The 16,485-nt window shown below is 39.2% G+C and overlaps 2 protein-coding genes and 1 pseudogene across 2 annotated transcripts; 2 read left to right on the top strand and 1 right to left on the bottom strand.

The window, feature by feature from the left end:
- Positions 1–2,858: 2,858 nt before the first annotated feature.
- On the top strand, positions 2,859–8,624 carry LOC106743782 (annotated as a pseudogene).
- On the bottom strand, positions 8,186–10,140 carry LOC106743798 (mitotic spindle assembly checkpoint protein MAD2A). Its single transcript, XM_014617997.1, has 3 exons — positions 9,957–10,140; positions 9,530–9,892; positions 8,186–9,452 (listed from the first exon to the last, which is right to left on the bottom strand). The coding sequence occupies exons 1-3, from the start codon at positions 10,027–10,029 to the stop codon at positions 9,253–9,255; spliced, it is 636 nt and encodes a 211-aa protein (XP_014473483.1). The 5' UTR covers positions 10,030–10,140; the 3' UTR covers positions 8,186–9,252.
- A 1,099-nt stretch (positions 10,141–11,239) lies between these two features.
- LOC106743800 (squamous cell carcinoma antigen recognized by T-cells 3-like) lies at positions 11,240–15,325 on the top strand. Its single transcript, XM_014617999.1, has 6 exons — positions 11,240–12,035; positions 12,158–12,339; positions 12,845–13,722; positions 13,784–14,402; positions 14,469–14,616; positions 14,854–15,325. Exons 1-6 carry the CDS (start codon positions 11,606–11,608, stop codon positions 15,312–15,314), a joined length of 2,718 nt encoding a protein of 905 aa, XP_014473485.1. The 5' UTR covers positions 11,240–11,605; the 3' UTR covers positions 15,315–15,325.
- Positions 15,326–16,485: the final 1,160 nt, after the last annotated feature.

The following is a 16,485-nucleotide window of genomic DNA, read 5'->3' as shown; positions in this document are numbered from 1 at the left end:
TGTAGTTAGAGTGAGCCTAAGCGACTTCCAAGTCGCGAGTTCGAAAACAAGTGAAAAAAGAGCGAATGTAATAAACGTGGTGAAAGAGCCATTGGAGAGAAAGAAAGAGTGACTTAATTATCTCGATTAAATAATTGCGGTAACGGTTAATTAAGTTTACGTCCGTCGAATCGTTTTCCGAAGTTAATTTCCCCTAACTTGCCGAGATACCGGCTCGTTAACTTTGCTAAAACTCGATCAAACCGTTTCTCTCCTTCAAGGAGCGTGACGCGAAAAATCGAAATAATCGTTTCGTAATACGAAATGGCTTGTTAATTTTTCTTCCTTGATCATTCGAAGCTGTTGGTTTTACGACAATTCGTGTCCGACAAATGACCGATGTCTCGACGATGGAACTTTCACGCTACCCTCTCTCTATTTTACCGTATAATATCCGCAAGAGAGCGCTCGATCGTCGCCTCATATATATCCAATGACTCAACTACCACCACATTCGGACTTAATCATTCAGTACTTAGCTCTCGGCAAAAGGTGAACTCTGCTCTCCCACTCCCATCCCTCTTCTAACAGTTACCTCAGGGGAGGCCGGTGACCCTGATGCTCGTAGATAAACTTAATGGTTCCGGGCTAATTAGGCCGGAAAGGGATGGCATTAGCGACACCTTTCGCGCTATAGGAATAATTTGGCCCGCCACTTCCTGCCGCAGGAGAGCCTCAGGAGACGAAGCGAGCCGCCGACCAACGTCATCCTCGCGCACTCCGCATCCTGGACCATCGTGAGTCGGAATTCCCCGAACTAGTCGAACGAGAGACCCATCGTCATTGCGTTGAGCGCCCTTTCTACGCAGGCCCAATGCGACGGAAAGTTCTTACTCTGCCAAACTTTTCTTGGATCGTGACGAAGGTAAGGAAAGTGAGATATACCGAGTTTGTTCCAAGGGAACGTAAATGTAAAGGCGAACCTTAGCTATCGCAAAACTGTACCCGACGTTACACGGCACGTATTTCACCTTTAACGACGGATTATCCAGCTTTAACGAAAAAGAAATCCGATCGCAAACCGACTGAGAAGACCGACGTTGATCGAACGACATTGCTACCGATGAAACCGTATGTTATATGGTTCATCAATTCGAGATGCAATAATTTTTTTTTCTTTCCTTGCGAGAGACTCGATCCAACTAATGTAGATACCGACCGTTTTTAACAAACCGCAATCGGATGCTGAAATTCGATTCGAAGCTCACGATCTCAGCGGGTCGGACGGCCTCGCGTCGGAAGCTCGTCAAAGACGAATCCCACAATAGCCGATCGCGACGCGGGCTCGTAAGAACACAAGCGGTACGCGAAAACGATAAAACGGAATTTCCATTTGGGTGCCGGCTCGTTAAAGTAAAGACGGAATAAACTATCGTCGAGCATGTCGATTCCATTACGGCCACGCTCGTTCGTCGAACGGGAGGGGACTGCACCGAGAGATGTTCTATTATACCGAATAGCTAGAGAACCGTGCCCCCTTCCGTCCCCTCAGGAAAGACAGAAGATAGAGAGCAAAAACGTGAAAGGAAGCGGAACAGGGAAGGGAGGAAAACGTGTGGTAGACACGGATGAGGCACGGAAGAAGGGGAAGAGGGGGGCTAGCGAGAAGCCTTTTGGTCTCGATGCTTTATCCATTACCCGCGGTACCGCAAGCAACAACCGTATCGAAACGATATTGCGACCACGACGAGGAAGGAAAGTTTCGTGGAAAACTGCATCGTCGTCGTCGTCCTCTTCTTCTTCTTTACACACTCTGGTCGAACCGCTGAGATTGTCGAACTTCCACGCAATTCCAACGACGAGGACGACTATCGTGAGCGTACTCTAATGCTTAATGTGCCTTAAAAATAGAGATTTAACCCCCTGCTCGAGGTTTAAGGACAGCCTTGCAAAAATTACTTCCGCTAAATTGAAGTCAGGGATGAATTCGGACTGACTCGAAGTCCGACTGACGATTCGTTCTATCTTTAACAACGTACGAAATAATTTCTTCCGAATTATTATTAATAAAGTTTTATCGCGTTAATTCTATAAATGTATCCCGCGATTTTAATCCATCTTGGGATGGGCAGCAAAAATGTTGAAATCCATGAAGTCTAAGTATCGTTTTAAGATAACTGGAACCCAAGGAATTCAAGAAACCTAAAATCAATTCAGTCGTTTTCCTCGGAAAATAGTCGGAACATTTACTTGAGTAATGGTATATTTAGCGTATGTCTGGTAAATCATAACGGGAATTATTATTTTCGACGATTTGAATTTTTAGCAATAATAGTTCATTGTTTTTCAATTTTTTATTTTTTACTATTTTTAATTAATTTAAAAAGTGATATTTTTAATGAATTAAGGTGTGTTTTGCAAAGTTATTTTCTACTCTCAATGAATTAAAGTGTGTTTTGCAAAGTTATTTTCTACTCTCAATGAATTAAAGTGTGTTTTGCAAGGTTATTTTCTATTCTCACCTACCGCTAGGAGGGGTGGCCAAGCGAAATTATTTTCTGAAAGGTAAAAATCTCAACTATGTTTCAGTAACAAGATCCAGGTCATAATCTACCTTTATCATAGATAAAAATTTTTGAAGATAAGTAAATTTGCTGTTCCTATATAGGAACAGAGAAACCAAACGGGTTAATTTTTTTCGCAAAAAATCCAAAAGAGAGACGGTAAAACGTAATTAATCGAGTTTGGCAGAAGTCTTACGCTTTAAATCTCCACTGATAGAGCTTTAAATTTCCTTCATCTTTAAGTATATTAAACTCAGCCAGTTTTCGAATATATAGAATATATAGAAGATATTTCCTAAAATATAGGACGATCATATGGACGAAATAGACAGCAAAGGAGGAGACGATGAATATACGACCAAGGAGATGGAAAAGCAGGCGATGAAGGACGAAAACGGAAGACGAAGAATGAATAGTGTTCGAAGAATCAAGACAATTTTTGTCGCATCTAAATTGTTTATTTCACAAAACATTTGTATGGAATAATCCTTCCCGTTTGCTTACAGACTACCACAGCGAGTATTCGCGCTTTACCTGAAGAAAACCAACCACTTCTTCGGCCGAGATTAGAAAACTTCCAACGACGCAGCTCGCCACCTCATCTGCAAGAAAACTTTGGTTCTCTGTTCAACGGAATGAAGACATCGCGAGACACAACAACGATGCGAATGAACTTGGTTGGAAGAGAGTATTACGAACAACTCGCTGCCGTTTATTACGATCCATTGTTCCCTGGTTAAAACGTTCCCGTGGAAATTTCGCCGCAATTAGCTTATTTGTAACTGCTATGTTCGACCTGCAACACTTACGAACGCTTCGACATTCTTCCACGAGAACGTCGAACTCGCAGTTTATAACTCGAGGAATAATTCACAAGTCGTTACACGACTTAAAACATTAAGGAACGTAAACGCGAAGCTTACTAACGGATAGGGCAGGAGAAACGTGTCAAAGGACTTCGGGCCACTCGTTTCCTTTGTGGATCGTTCTAACGGAAAGCAGAATAAGAGAGAGGAAAGCCGTCGTAAAACCATACCAAAGGGCACGTGCAGATCGACGTAGTACCACGGGGATGTCGTGATATCATTTTACGGGATTGCAGGAAGAAGGACTCGCGGGGGTGATCCCTGAGTTCTGTAATAGGATTTTCGGGATCAGAGTTTTACTGGAGGGACCGCGGTATCTTTCAGACACCAAGTAACGCATAACGTGGAATTTTCAACGTCCGCAGATAGGACGCGGCTTTAATTAGCGGAGTGTCCTTACAATTACACCAGCCAGTTTCAGCGAAATCCTGTGTACCCGGGAACTTGAGTTGATAGCATAAAACGGAATAATTAATCTCGTATCGTTAATTCCATAATATCCAACGAAAGAAATCTAGCTGATCCAGATTTAAAGAAACTCTCTCGACTGAGCTATCTCGTTTACGACTAATGCAACGTTGCAGCATTTCCTCCAGTCCTGTCAATCTTAATTTTTTCAAATTACAGACTCGAGAACAGACACTGCCGAATTTGCGCGAAGGGTACTTGGTATGGAAGTACTGAAAATCCACGATTAGCCGAGATATTTGTACACAGTCCGAAAGATATGTCGCGACCGTTTGTACGCTAAGAACGGCCCTAGCCAGCCGCGAAAAGGCGCTCTACGACTTCCGGAAAAAAATACAAAAAAGGGGGAAGGAAGAGAAAAAGATTTCGCCGAAAGGAATTCCGACCTCACCGACGCGTTCAGGACGCCCTTATTGTACAAAGTACTCCCTCGTACCCCTTTTAGGTCCGGCGCGGTGCGTCTACTCTCGAACGATCGAAACGTCGACAGCGAGCTCTTGACATCGTCTCGATTTATTCCTTTTCGTTTTCTGCTCCGGTGCGAGCGGGGAAAACGCGAAAAGAAGCGAGAGTGAGCGGTGAGAGGCGACGTGACAAAATTGTACGATGTCGTTTCCATCACCTCGATCTCGACGACGACGTGACGTTCTCGGACGTGATTCGATAACGACTGTTAAAAAAAAAAAATAGTCTTTGGATAAAACACGTGTTGCCTCGTTTAGAACGGCGACGATGTCGATACGGAGCTCGCTTCGCGTTTCTGTCGACGAGAATGGACGCGCACGCTTACTTTTTACATTTTAGGGACACACGGTTATATATAGGTAGTCCTGTGGGCGAACAAGCGAGCGGAGTGTTCCGAGCCGTGTTCTCACGCGAGGTGAGAAGCGGAAAGTACTTTGCGACTCTAGCTATATAAACCAAAGACTCTCGAGAGCGAGATAGAGAGGAGGAGATTGTCGTAGCGTATGATGTCCGTGCAAGCTTACTAGTGCCGCCGTGCTTTTTCGTTGAATTCGTTTCGTCGCTCGTACCTATCGGACGATTTGTATGAAAGTCATCGACGTGAGTCATCGGCGATTCGCCGTGTCGGTCGGTATCGCGCGACGTCAAAGCGAGCGAGTTTCGATTTCGTCGCAGCGAGAATTCCCGCGAATGAAAGCTGCGCGAACGGCATTTAGAGTGAGATCTCACGTTGTGTGAAAATATTATTTCTACATATATAAAGTTCCACATCTCATTTCCTCCACCTGTATCATATTTCTCTATAACGAGATATTAAATTCATTAAATATCATCATAACACTTTCTAGTAATATGCATAGAAATATAACGATACCAAAAGATCCATAAAAGAACAAAATGATTTTCTTCGGTTGTTTTTTTTCTTTTTTCTCTCCTTTTTTTCTTTGAATCAAAGTTATACAACGGATCGTATAGAGAGAAAATGTATATTATATCAATAGACAAAATATTTTACCCCACACACGTCGATGTTTAGCCGACGTGGCTTTGAACATTTTTTGATCTGTCCGCTTAATATGTCACGACTCGGCGTACTTGACGCTAAATTGCGCGATTACCGGGACGAGGCGGCGAGTCTACGAATAGCGAACAAAGAAAGAATGTATTTTATGATATTTTACGCATAACAAACAAACGATCGTGAGAATCGATAGAGTTAGTCCAAGGTAAACTTAAGTAGAAGTGTATAAAATGACAATTCGCGCGCGCGCGCGCGCGTGCGTTCTCTTTCTTGCGGGACACTACGATCGAGCGCGATTTACACATAAGAAGAATCGATCTTCGGTCCACAAAGTGAATGGGACCGCGGAATGGTGATTAGGCATCCATACGTCCATCGTATCAGCGATTGCTTAATTAACAATGGACGGTACTTTATCGATTACGCGACCGACATTAGAGATAGAAGAAGGAGAGAGAGAGAGAGAGAGAAGGAGAGCGAGAGACAGCACTTCACCAAATATGGTGCTCGATTCCTCCTACCCTCTTACGCTCGATCGAAATTGCGGATCGGACAAATACGGCGCACTTTCCGAATACAATCGCATCGTGACGATACGATCAAGCGACTCGACCTCGACGGCGCTTCCTCGCGCAACTTCTGACAATTGTTGCAGATCACCGTTTCGCGGGAGAACTCCCAATCACTGGTATACTAAGCGCTACTGTAAAATATTGTATATTATTTCGCGTTGTTTATTTTTCAATGTTTTTACTAGAGACGCGTTTTTACGATATTTACGGAGAAATGTCGCGTAATGTTACTAAACACGCGTGACCCGTGCTGCTCCGTTACACCGTGCAAGTTGCGACAAAAAGGAAACCCGAATACCGTCGCTCACCGAGTCGAAAATAATTACGGGAGAGCAGTATAACATACGAAAAAAAGAAAAATAAAAAATATTGTAGCGCGAATAATTTATACTCTATATTCGAACGAGAGAACTTACTGTTGGTATTACTATATCGAGATAAAATATTCAAATATGACGTTTTACCTTTATCCAAGTCTTTTTCCGATAATTAAAAAAAAATGAATTCGGAAGCATTGTTATTATTATCAGATTTCATACTCATCTCTCATCTATTTAATCCGCGCTCGAATTAATCTCGATCACTATAAATTTCACTTGTTAAAAGATTAGTGAAAAAACTATAGATTATAGTTATTATGTAGTGTTGAATTTAATACTCGGTTTAAGTGTCCATCAGTCCTATAAAGAGCGATATTCTCTCTCTGTTACTTCCTATAGACACATCTTTTTTCCACCGGTTTCTATAACAATGATCCCTTCCCCTCCCCTTTCACTAATTTACGCCGGGACTTTAAACAATTCACGAACCGGCAAACTCCATTACGGTTACTGTCCGACGTGTCGCTCTCTCACGGTATTGCGGAGCAGTGGGATAAGTACGTTTGTAAAACTACAACGTATCTCCAGCAGCTTTCGCAGTGTGTGAGCTAAAAGCGAATTCGGAGCAAAACTAGTCTAGGGCACATTTAAGAGCGTATGGCTTGGATGCGAAGAATTATTACGAGTGTAACGTCCGTCGTTCGGCGTAAACAACGTGCTTTTGAGGAGGAAGAGAATATTTCGGGTATAGAAAATCTTATGAACGTTTGATTGTTCAAATAAACGTGGCGCATCAACAATTAAATTGCCTCTCTTAGATAAAATTCCACGAATATTATTCCCCAAACATTCCTGACGTTACTGAATGTCATCTTTGAGTTGTAACATTAATCAAAGAAAAAAAAGAAAGAACATATTTTGATTACTAAGGAATGTCACTGCAACTGTTGGAGTGAATTGTGGAGAATTGAAATATTCGTTGAAATTTCGGAAATGTAATATATTTGTTGAAATAAATCTCGCGGAAACGCGTGGAATATTCGTTAATGTAATTCGCGAAAATATAGAATACTTGTTAAATCTCGGAAACGGCGAGTCTTTGTAAAAATGAATCGTGAAAATTTTTGGAACGTTTGTAAAAGTGCATCGGAAGCCTAAAGTGTCTGTTGCAGTCTCGAGTGCTCGAAAGCGTCGTTTCTCAAAAGCATCGGATGTCTCGGAAATGAAAAATCAGGCGGACGAATCAACGCGCATGGAACGTACGTTTGTGCGTTCAGCGATAGTCTTATAGTAAAGAGACTACGCACTGTGAAACTAATATGGCTAATTCTAGCAGCACGAAGTATTAACGTTAATAGCGAAATTACTGTAAGAGAGACGTAACGGCGAATTACTAATAAAACATAGATCACCAACGGTACTTCCCGAAATGATTATATTTCGGCAAGTGACCGAAATGTGCTCGGAGAAATGACGGATATAAATGAAGAAAAGCAATTATTCTGTATTCCGATAATCGACAGGTCTTTGAGAAATTTATTACAGCAGCATTAATTCACATTTATGACAATCGCCTAACAAACAGTACGCAACAAAAACTTTACATCCATGCTTTCAAAATATTGAATTCTTCCCCTTGCATTGAGAAGCAAATTTCTACTATTGTATTAATTTCTAGTATGCGCTACTATTTTTAATTATAAGAAAAATGGAAAAAACGGAAATATAAATATATAATTACTGAAAAATTGATGCGAAGACAAAAAATTTACAAAGTATTTATATGATCAAAATATATATAAAGATTCATAAAAAAACAGTCTTCAAAGCATATGCCGATTATTCAAAGAGAAACAAACAAACGCCTCTATTCATTTAGATTTGTCATTTAATCGAGTTATTGGGCATCGCGGACAAAGAATAGCGTACATAAGGTACAAGATGATTTTTATTATCATCTTTCGTTCGTATACCCCATCGAATGAGGCAGATTATGACTGGATACGTTACATTAATCATTCGGGCTCACAGGTATATTTGTAAAATACGTCTCGTTTAAATTGAAAGAGCGTAGTGCTCGATTACGTTTTAGATTATGCGCGACCCGGATGTTTCGGAACGGCACGCAAAGTTTGTTAGGAAACGAATGAGATCGAGTATCGGTATCAATATCGAAAATTCATGTGAGAAGCTTCACGCTGGAAAATACTAACCGATCACCATGAGGAGTCGGCGAGCGAAAATACTTTATTCTAGTCGTATCTTTCATGCTTTGCCAAGTAACCTAATGTAACTCCTGTGTTAAGTGTAACGGTCAATTATGTTTTAATAAAATCTGCCAAGATTCTTGTCAGTGTCATGTGCCCTTTCTTACTGTAATTCTCATATGATTATTAGTATCGTGTACCTTATCCTTTACCCTGTTTCTTTTTTCTCTCCACACCGTTATTCTTATTAACAGAATTGATAGAGATACAAAGGGATTCAAGATTACAAAACTGATTTTTAAGAAACATACATATAATGATGAATTTAAATTTAATAGACATTTAAGTATTGTCATCGCCCTATCATAAAATAATTAAGATACGAGTCTTTTTTTATATCAATTATAACCATTTTTGACTCATATTGTTATTAGTTATTGTTGTCCACTATTGTTGACAACTGTCATTCATTAATGTACAATATGACCTACAATAATATTCCCTTTTTTTTGAACATCCTATGTATAGCTGACAAAGAGAGATCGTTCCTCTTTTTTTTTAAAAATATTCGTATAAACATTTCAAAGATACTTGCACACATGTTGTTACACCTTGGGTAAAAAATATTACAGATATTGTACGGAAGTATCACCATGCGATTCGTTCATCAATTCATATAGAACAGCCGTTAATAATTAGTCTTTGGTAGAGGTGTTCAACACATGCCCAGATAAAGTGCAAAGTGAAATTTGAATAATCATTGTATGTGAAGAAAAAAGGAAATGACTTTCTAAGTATTTTTGTAACTCACTATAGTTTCCATCTTATGTATGGAGGTTGAAAACGATCTAAGCTGTACTTCTTGACTATTTGCGATGAAAACTGGTTGAGTCTCGTCCCATTTATTAGGAATATTGCAGTCAGGTACAGTGTACGTAAGTATATCGAAGGAACACTGACAATCCAAGAGGGGTAGAAAACTTACCGTACCTACAAGAACATCCAACGTTATCAGCATATAATAAAAAAGAGATTTTGCTTAAGATCTTGATGCAATTTGGTCCTACCTGTGATCTGACGTATCACTTCTCGTATCTCCTTCTGTATAGTTTTTGCATCCTTTGTTCCTACTTCAGGCAAATCAGCCTTAGTATTGCTGTCAACTCCATTTGGCTTTTGGCCTTCATATTCGACCTTGAAGTCCCATTTTTCCAACACCTCTTTTGTATTGACATTTGTAATGACAAGAACAATTTTCTGTACTTTGCGCTGCATCAACCATTCTTGAATCTGTCCCAGAACGGTGTCTAAGAAAGTTGTAATCTTGTCGTCCGTGGACATGAAGATAAACAGTCCGAAATGCTCGGCAGGTTGAAACATCTCCGGCGGATATATTCCTCTTTGATAGAGTATACTGTTGACTCCATACTCTGTAACGAAATGATCGAGATTCGAGTATCTCGTACCGTGGACAATTAACGAGGTTATACTTACGAAGGTATTGCTTAACCAATTCAGCGGAACCTTTCAAAGTGATACATTTTGCTCTTTGCTGTGTCTCCGTCATAATTTAGGAAAATTCCAGCACGAAAGGACCACGACTCGATGCCGAATTGCAAAGAAATGGCTACTGCGATCAAACGGTTGTTGTACAATTAAATTTGACCAATCACGTACAAGCGCGCCAAACGACCGTTACTGCACGATCGAAAATATCACGTGATCCTCATGCTGCGTTCGGAAACATTGAGGGTAAATTAGTAATTAAATTAAACAATCGTGATAAAGACATTTTGATTCTTTTTGTCTTGATTGGTCAATGTTATACAACTGATGTTTCTGAACGTAACCCCAATTGGAGAGCGTATGTGATTGAAATATTTGTGGTCTGTTTTTTATAGCAGAACTGGCTGCACTAGTTAAAAAAATTTACGCACCTGAAGCGTGAGAATGTTATATGTACTCTTCATGTGTGTAAATTTTTTGAACTAGGTAGCTAAAAAGACCAATAGGATACACTAAGGGCGAAGTCCCAGAGTATCGCGCCCATATAAATAATCTGACCAATCGCTTCTTGCCGCACAGCAAGCATTTCCGCGTCCTGTGAGCAAAAGTTATTACGCTCTATAGAACCGAAACTTTCCGTATCGATAGTAGAGGAACGTCCGCAATTGGTCAGATTTTCGATACGGCCTAAGGTCGCTTTCCAGCAAGAGACATAATAGCGTTTTCGATTTGTTAACCCGACTCGGATAGCGTTCCGATTATCTTTGCAATACTGCAATCTATATAGTTCATGTTACATATATTATAATTTGTAATATTAGGTCTGTTTTTTTTTTCGCTACACTAAAACTGCACTAGAACTGCATTTAACTGAACTGATGCCGCACTGGGAAAAACTAGTACAGAATAGTTCAGTTTAGTGCAAAAGTGCAATGAAGAGGTCTGTTCGTTTTTGCCGCACCGTTGAAACGCTAGAGTGTAGTAAACAACATGGCGCATCACATGGCATTATTTGATTCTTCTGTAATATTAACAATTTTTGAAAATGAAATAAAAAGATGTTTCACACATTTCAATATAATGCAAGCCACATATCTGATAGAGACTTTTCGTATAAATTTCCGTTACGCTTACATGCACTTCCACGTTACACTTTCATGAACTGCACTGACCACACTCTGACTCAGTGCAACAGTTCACTGAACTGCCTGCACTACAAGCTGTTGCACTGCGAAAACGAACAGCGTTGATGACGTCATTCTCGATAAAAAGAACGCTTTAGTGTAAACTCCTCGCACTGATGTGCACTAGTGCAGAAAGTGTTTCGAAAAAAAACAGACCTATTGTTGCAAATGGCGAAATATCGTCCGAATCGAGCATTGGTGCATTTTTAGAAATTATTAGATTGGTGCACCAATCAGAACGCAATACGATGACCCCGGGTCGAGTGTACAAATCGAAAACGCCAAGAGAGAGAGTTTCGGGACGCAGCCATAACATAACCTTTAATGACCGAAGTAATCAACATATAGCAGCTAACAGTAATTTTTCAATTTACAAGACGGTTAACTTTGTTTACCTCGCAAGCAGTTCATTTTATTTATAATTGCAAACATCGTATTTGAATTTTATGGAGAATGGAAGAGATGGACATTGAAAACGAAAAAGGAGATTCTCGAGAAGACGAAATCGATGAAATGTCTGATAGTGAAACAGACGAGCAAATGGACATAAAAGTCAACAATAAGAGTGAGTCCAACAGCAGTGACGACAACGACGAAAATGACGATGACGAGGATGCCAATGAGGCGGAAGTGAAATCTTTGGAGACTAATCTAGCGAAAAATTTATATGATTACGGTAGCCATGTAGCCCTGATCAACAAACTGCAGAAGATGGGTGAACTGGAGCGCTTGCGAACTGCTAGAGAGAATATGAGCACCGTGTATCCATTAAGTCCTGAGCTCTGGCTGTCTTGGATACAAGATGAAATAAGTTGTGCAACTACAGCTGAACAGAAAGAGAATATAGTCAAATTATGCGAGCGAGCTGTCAAAGATTATCTCTGTAAGCCTGTTTTATATTGAGGGTACCGCAAATTTGAGATTACTTTGAGAAATTAATCTGCCTTTTTTTTTTATTATGACAAATACCTCATAAATTTCTGATATAGTAATATATATTTTCAGCTGTAGAAGTATGGCTAGAATATTTGCAATTCAGCATTGGAAACATGTCTACAGAAGAAGGTAGAGTTAAGGATATTCGTCAACTTTTTGAACGTGCATTAACTACCGTTGCACTGCATACTGTCAAAGGAGCAATTATATGGGAAGCATTCCGAGAATTTGAAAATGTTCTACTGACATTGGTAAGAATTTCAAGTAAATATACAAGTAGAGAGAGTTTTCTAACTTGAACAGTTTTTGAAATATATACAAAAATGAAAAAAGAGAAAGAAAAATTTCTAAAAAGTAAAAAATGACGAAGTTGAAAAATAATTATATCTATCTTACCATTATATTCCTCTACATACCAAAGTTTTATTCCTTATATCTTAGTAATATAATATTGATTTTAATAATATGAGCTATCAATAATATGTACAAAATATTTTTCTTCTTTCATTAATCATGTATTAGTTGCAATATTTTTCACTCATGAATGGTCGCAATGTATCTCACACTAATTTTTCCATTATTTTCCTCCGCTTCTTGAGACAATTTTCCTTTCATTAGCACCTAATTAATAGATGTAGGTACTAAAGTATATAAAAGAATAAATAATAAAAAGAGAACGTACGTAAAGTGTATCTATTGGATACATTTGCAACTAACGAAGGATTAATTTAATTGCATTGAAATTTGTATGTTTAGATTAATGCTGAAAATATAGCAGAAAAGAAGGAGCAATTGGGGCGCATTGGCAATTTATTTCGACGGCAATTGGCTTGTCCTCTTTTAGACATGAATAAGACATATGAGGAATACGAATTGTGGCGTGCAAGAGATGGTGCTGAAGCAATTATAGATGAGAGTATTGTTTCAAGAGGTTACAAACAAGCTACCGCAAAATTAAACTCCCTTTTTATTTATGAGGAGAAACTTACCTCTGCACAAGGCGAAAACGAACTACTTGATGCGTACAAAGGATACTTACTATATGAGAAACAGCAGGACGATCCAGGACGTATTACAGTTCTGTACGAAAGAGCCATAACCGATTTGAGTTTAGATGTGTCAATTTGGTTAGACTATCTCACTTATCTAGAGGATAAGATCAAGATCGAACATGTATTGGATGAGGTTTATCAAAGAGCATCGAGGAATATTCCATGGTGCTCGAAGGTTTGGCAAAAATGGATAAGATCGTATGAGAGATGGAAGAGGCCTGTACTGAAAGTACAAGAATTATTAGAAAACGCCTTGACTGCTGGCTTCCCGACGGCGGAAGATTATCGAAATTTGTGGATTGCATATCTCGAGTATCTGCGACGCAGGTATGAAGTAGTTGCTGAGGAGGAAGATAAACGTCTGGACGTCCTCCTTGACACATTTAATAGAGCATGCGACTATATGGCTCGATGTTTCGGATTGGATGGTGATCCTAATTGCGTTATCCTGCAATATTGGGCAAGAACCGAAGGGATACATGCGAATAATATGGAGAGAGCCAGAGTATTGTGGGCTGACATCCTTTCGCAAGGACATTCTACGAAAGCGTCCTATTGGCTGGAATATATAGCGCTAGAAAGGTAATTACTGGCAAAATAACGGACTTTGCTTTTAATATAATCCTGTTTAATTTGCTTACAGATGCTGCGGCGATACGAAACATTTGAGAAAATTATATTCCAAAGCGTTGGCTTCGGTAAAAGACTGGCCGGAAAGTATAGTGAATTCGTGGATAGACTTCGAGCGTGACGAAGGTAATTTAGAGCAGATGGAAATTTGTGAGGGAAAAACGAGAGAGAGGCTTGAGAAAATTGCAGAAGAAAGGCAGAATATCCAGGAAGTTGAAAGCGAATCGTCTACGCAGAATAAGAAAGCGAACAAACGAAAATCAGATGACACTGGTAAATGGAAAAACTTAAGCTGTTCTCAGTCAAAGATCATAAGAACCGATAAAATACAAGTGAAGCCGAAGTTACGAGACGTCGATCGTTTGAGTATTACAGCAAATAATAATGAAACAGAATCGAAACTTGTACTGTCGCCTGCTCCTAAAGCGACAGAGGATAAAGATGTAGATGCAAATAATCTAAAAGAAGTGGACAGTAATATCACAGTTTTCGTCAGTAATTTGGATTACACAGCGACTGAAGAAGAAGTGAGGAATGCCATGAAACCAGCCGGGTCAATAACATTATTCAAGATGATCAAAGATTACAAGGGGCGTAGCAAAGGATACTGTTACGTACAATTAAGCAGCGCGGTGCGTATTATTTTTTCGACTGATGAGAAGATGAATGAGTGAAATAAAAGAATCTTCATTTTACAGGAAGCCGTGGAAATAGCTTTAAAGTTGGATAGGACCGTGATAAGAGGGCGTCCTATGTTTGTGTCAAGATGCAATCCTAACAAAACTACCAGAAGTTCTGGATTTAAATACAGCTCTACACTCGAAAAGAATAAACTGTTTGTTAAAGGTATGAAATTTTTGACGAGTTTATCACGCGTATCATTTATTTGTGCAACTATTTCAGTTATATGTGTTTGATTTTCCTCTCTTATTTAAAAGAAAACACATCTTTCTACGTCCTACGTATCAGGGTTAGATAGTAACTAGTTCAAAGTTTTAATTTTAAAAGGTTAATTTATAGGAAATTAGTTAAATAACAATTAACTTACCCAATCTTGATACATATAATATCATTATTTTGCAGGATTACCGGTTACAACAACAAAGGAGGAGCTTGAAGAGATATTTAAGATTCACGGACCTTTGAAAGAAGCTCGTCTAGTTACTTACCGTAACGGTCATTCGAAAGGTTTGGCTTACGTTGAGTATTATGACGAAGCAACCGCTGCAAAAGCCCTTTTAGGTACCGACGGCATGCAAATTCATGACAGAATAATCAATGTCGCTATAAGTCAGCCGCCTGATCGTAAACAGACTCAAATTGCGCAAGACAACGATGGACAGATCAAGTCGTTAGGTGGAACAACAACTAGCCGTACAATGTTCGGCGTACCCAAGACTTTATTGTCCATGGTACCTCGTAATGTTAAGACTAGTAATAATGATAATAATAGTACTAATGAGAGTGCAAATCTGGCTGGAAACAGAGTCTCACAGTTAATGAGTAATCAAGATTTCAGAAATATGTTACTTAATAAAAAATAAGGTATACGTTACATACACGACATCTTGATTTACTACTTATTGCATTCATTCAACAAATATAAAGAAATATGTATAAAATAAATTCGTTAAATATAATATGAATTGATATGTATATAAAAGAATATACCTGCTATAGGAATGAAAATGTTACGGCTCCACAATGGTTGTCGCGACTATGGGTACATGTTCTCATATTCAATACTGGCAGTACTGCGAATGTCGTTCCCATATAAGCTTTTAACACGCTGTCGTGTTTATATGACATGGATTTTGTCGCCACTTCCTGCCTTCGCCACCGCGAGGTGGGGCAGTAGAAAGATAGCGACGTCCGCAGAAGAAGTGTGCCTTAGATGTAGAAGAAAATCAAGAATATAAAAGTCGGTATTCATAGGGCAGGTTCCGCTCTTTACGCGTTAATGCGCATATAGTTAGATCTTATATTTAAGACCATCTTAAGTTTATCTTCAGACAGCTCATTTCATTGGTCACGAAGCATCTGAAGAGAAACTTAATCTTAAATATAAGGTCCGACTATGAATACCGATCAAAGTAATATTAAGCAGTGAAGATTCAAAAAGTTTTTAGATCCATCGTTGACGTTTTAAAAAATATTTAACCCTCCACTTGCGAGTGTAAATTATTTGTTAATATTCTCCCCTTAACATACGTTGCAATTGATGGAATATTATGTTGCACGCACAAAAATAATATTGCATAGGTATTCATAATCGGGTTTTATATAATTAAGATCTTAAATTCATTCTCAGATGTCTCGTGGCCAATGAAATGAGCCGTACAGCATTCGAAGATAAACGATTTTAAAAATGATTGGCTAATTTAATATAAAATTTTCTAATTGATGGTCCAGAGCGGAAGTGAGTGGATATATGTCATCGTAGGACCCTCTCGGTTTCCTGCTTTTGCCGCGGATTTGTTCAAAGCAACGAAACGACCTGCGGTCGGTAAAATATATTTTCGCCGGAAATACGTCACCTCGTGAAAAAGTTTTAACCAATAACAGCGAACTGCTGCACATGAAATGGTACCTTTAAAAGTTGGGCAACTTTCCTTTAGCAACCGTCTATTACAAGTAAAAATGCATTTTATAACTGCCATCCTTCGCGACGGCGTGTTTGCGACGCATTAGAGAATTTTAGTACTGCGAATCTTA

Source organism: Dinoponera quadriceps, unplaced genomic scaffold (genome assembly GCF_001313825.1).
Source record: "Dinoponera quadriceps isolate SergipeBrazil2010 unplaced genomic scaffold, ASM131382v1 scaffold1249, whole genome shotgun sequence".
NCBI classification, from domain to species: domain Eukaryota; kingdom Metazoa; phylum Arthropoda; class Insecta; order Hymenoptera; family Formicidae; genus Dinoponera; species Dinoponera quadriceps.
The sequence above is the reverse complement of the archived record's forward strand: the minus strand, read 5'-3'. Positions and strand labels throughout refer to the sequence as shown.

What these genes read in the sequence shown, in the direction of transcription:
- LOC106743798 (XM_014617997.1), bottom strand. Translation starts at nt 10,029, where the DNA reads ATGACGGAGACACAGCAAAGAGCAAAATGTATCACTTTGAAAGGTTCC. An exon ending in ATTGGTTAAGCAATACCTTC is followed by an intron (nt 9,893 to 9,956) that starts GTAAGTATAACC and finishes ATTTCGTTACAG; the next exon opens with AGTATGGAGTCAACAGTATA. An exon ending in AGTGATACGTCAGATCACAG is followed by an intron (nt 9,453 to 9,529) that starts GTAGGACCAAAT and finishes ATGTTCTTGTAG; the next exon opens with GTACGGTAAGTTTTCTACCC.
- LOC106743800 (XM_014617999.1), top strand. Translation starts at nt 11,606, where the DNA reads ATGGAAGAGATGGACATTGAAAACGAAAAAGGAGATTCTCGAGAAGAC. An exon ending in AGCTGTCAAAGATTATCTCT is followed by an intron (nt 12,036 to 12,157) that starts GTAAGCCTGTTT and finishes ATATATTTTCAG; the next exon opens with CTGTAGAAGTATGGCTAGAA. An exon ending in ACGTACAATTAAGCAGCGCG is followed by an intron (nt 14,403 to 14,468) that starts GTGCGTATTATT and finishes TTCATTTTACAG; the next exon opens with GAAGCCGTGGAAATAGCTTT.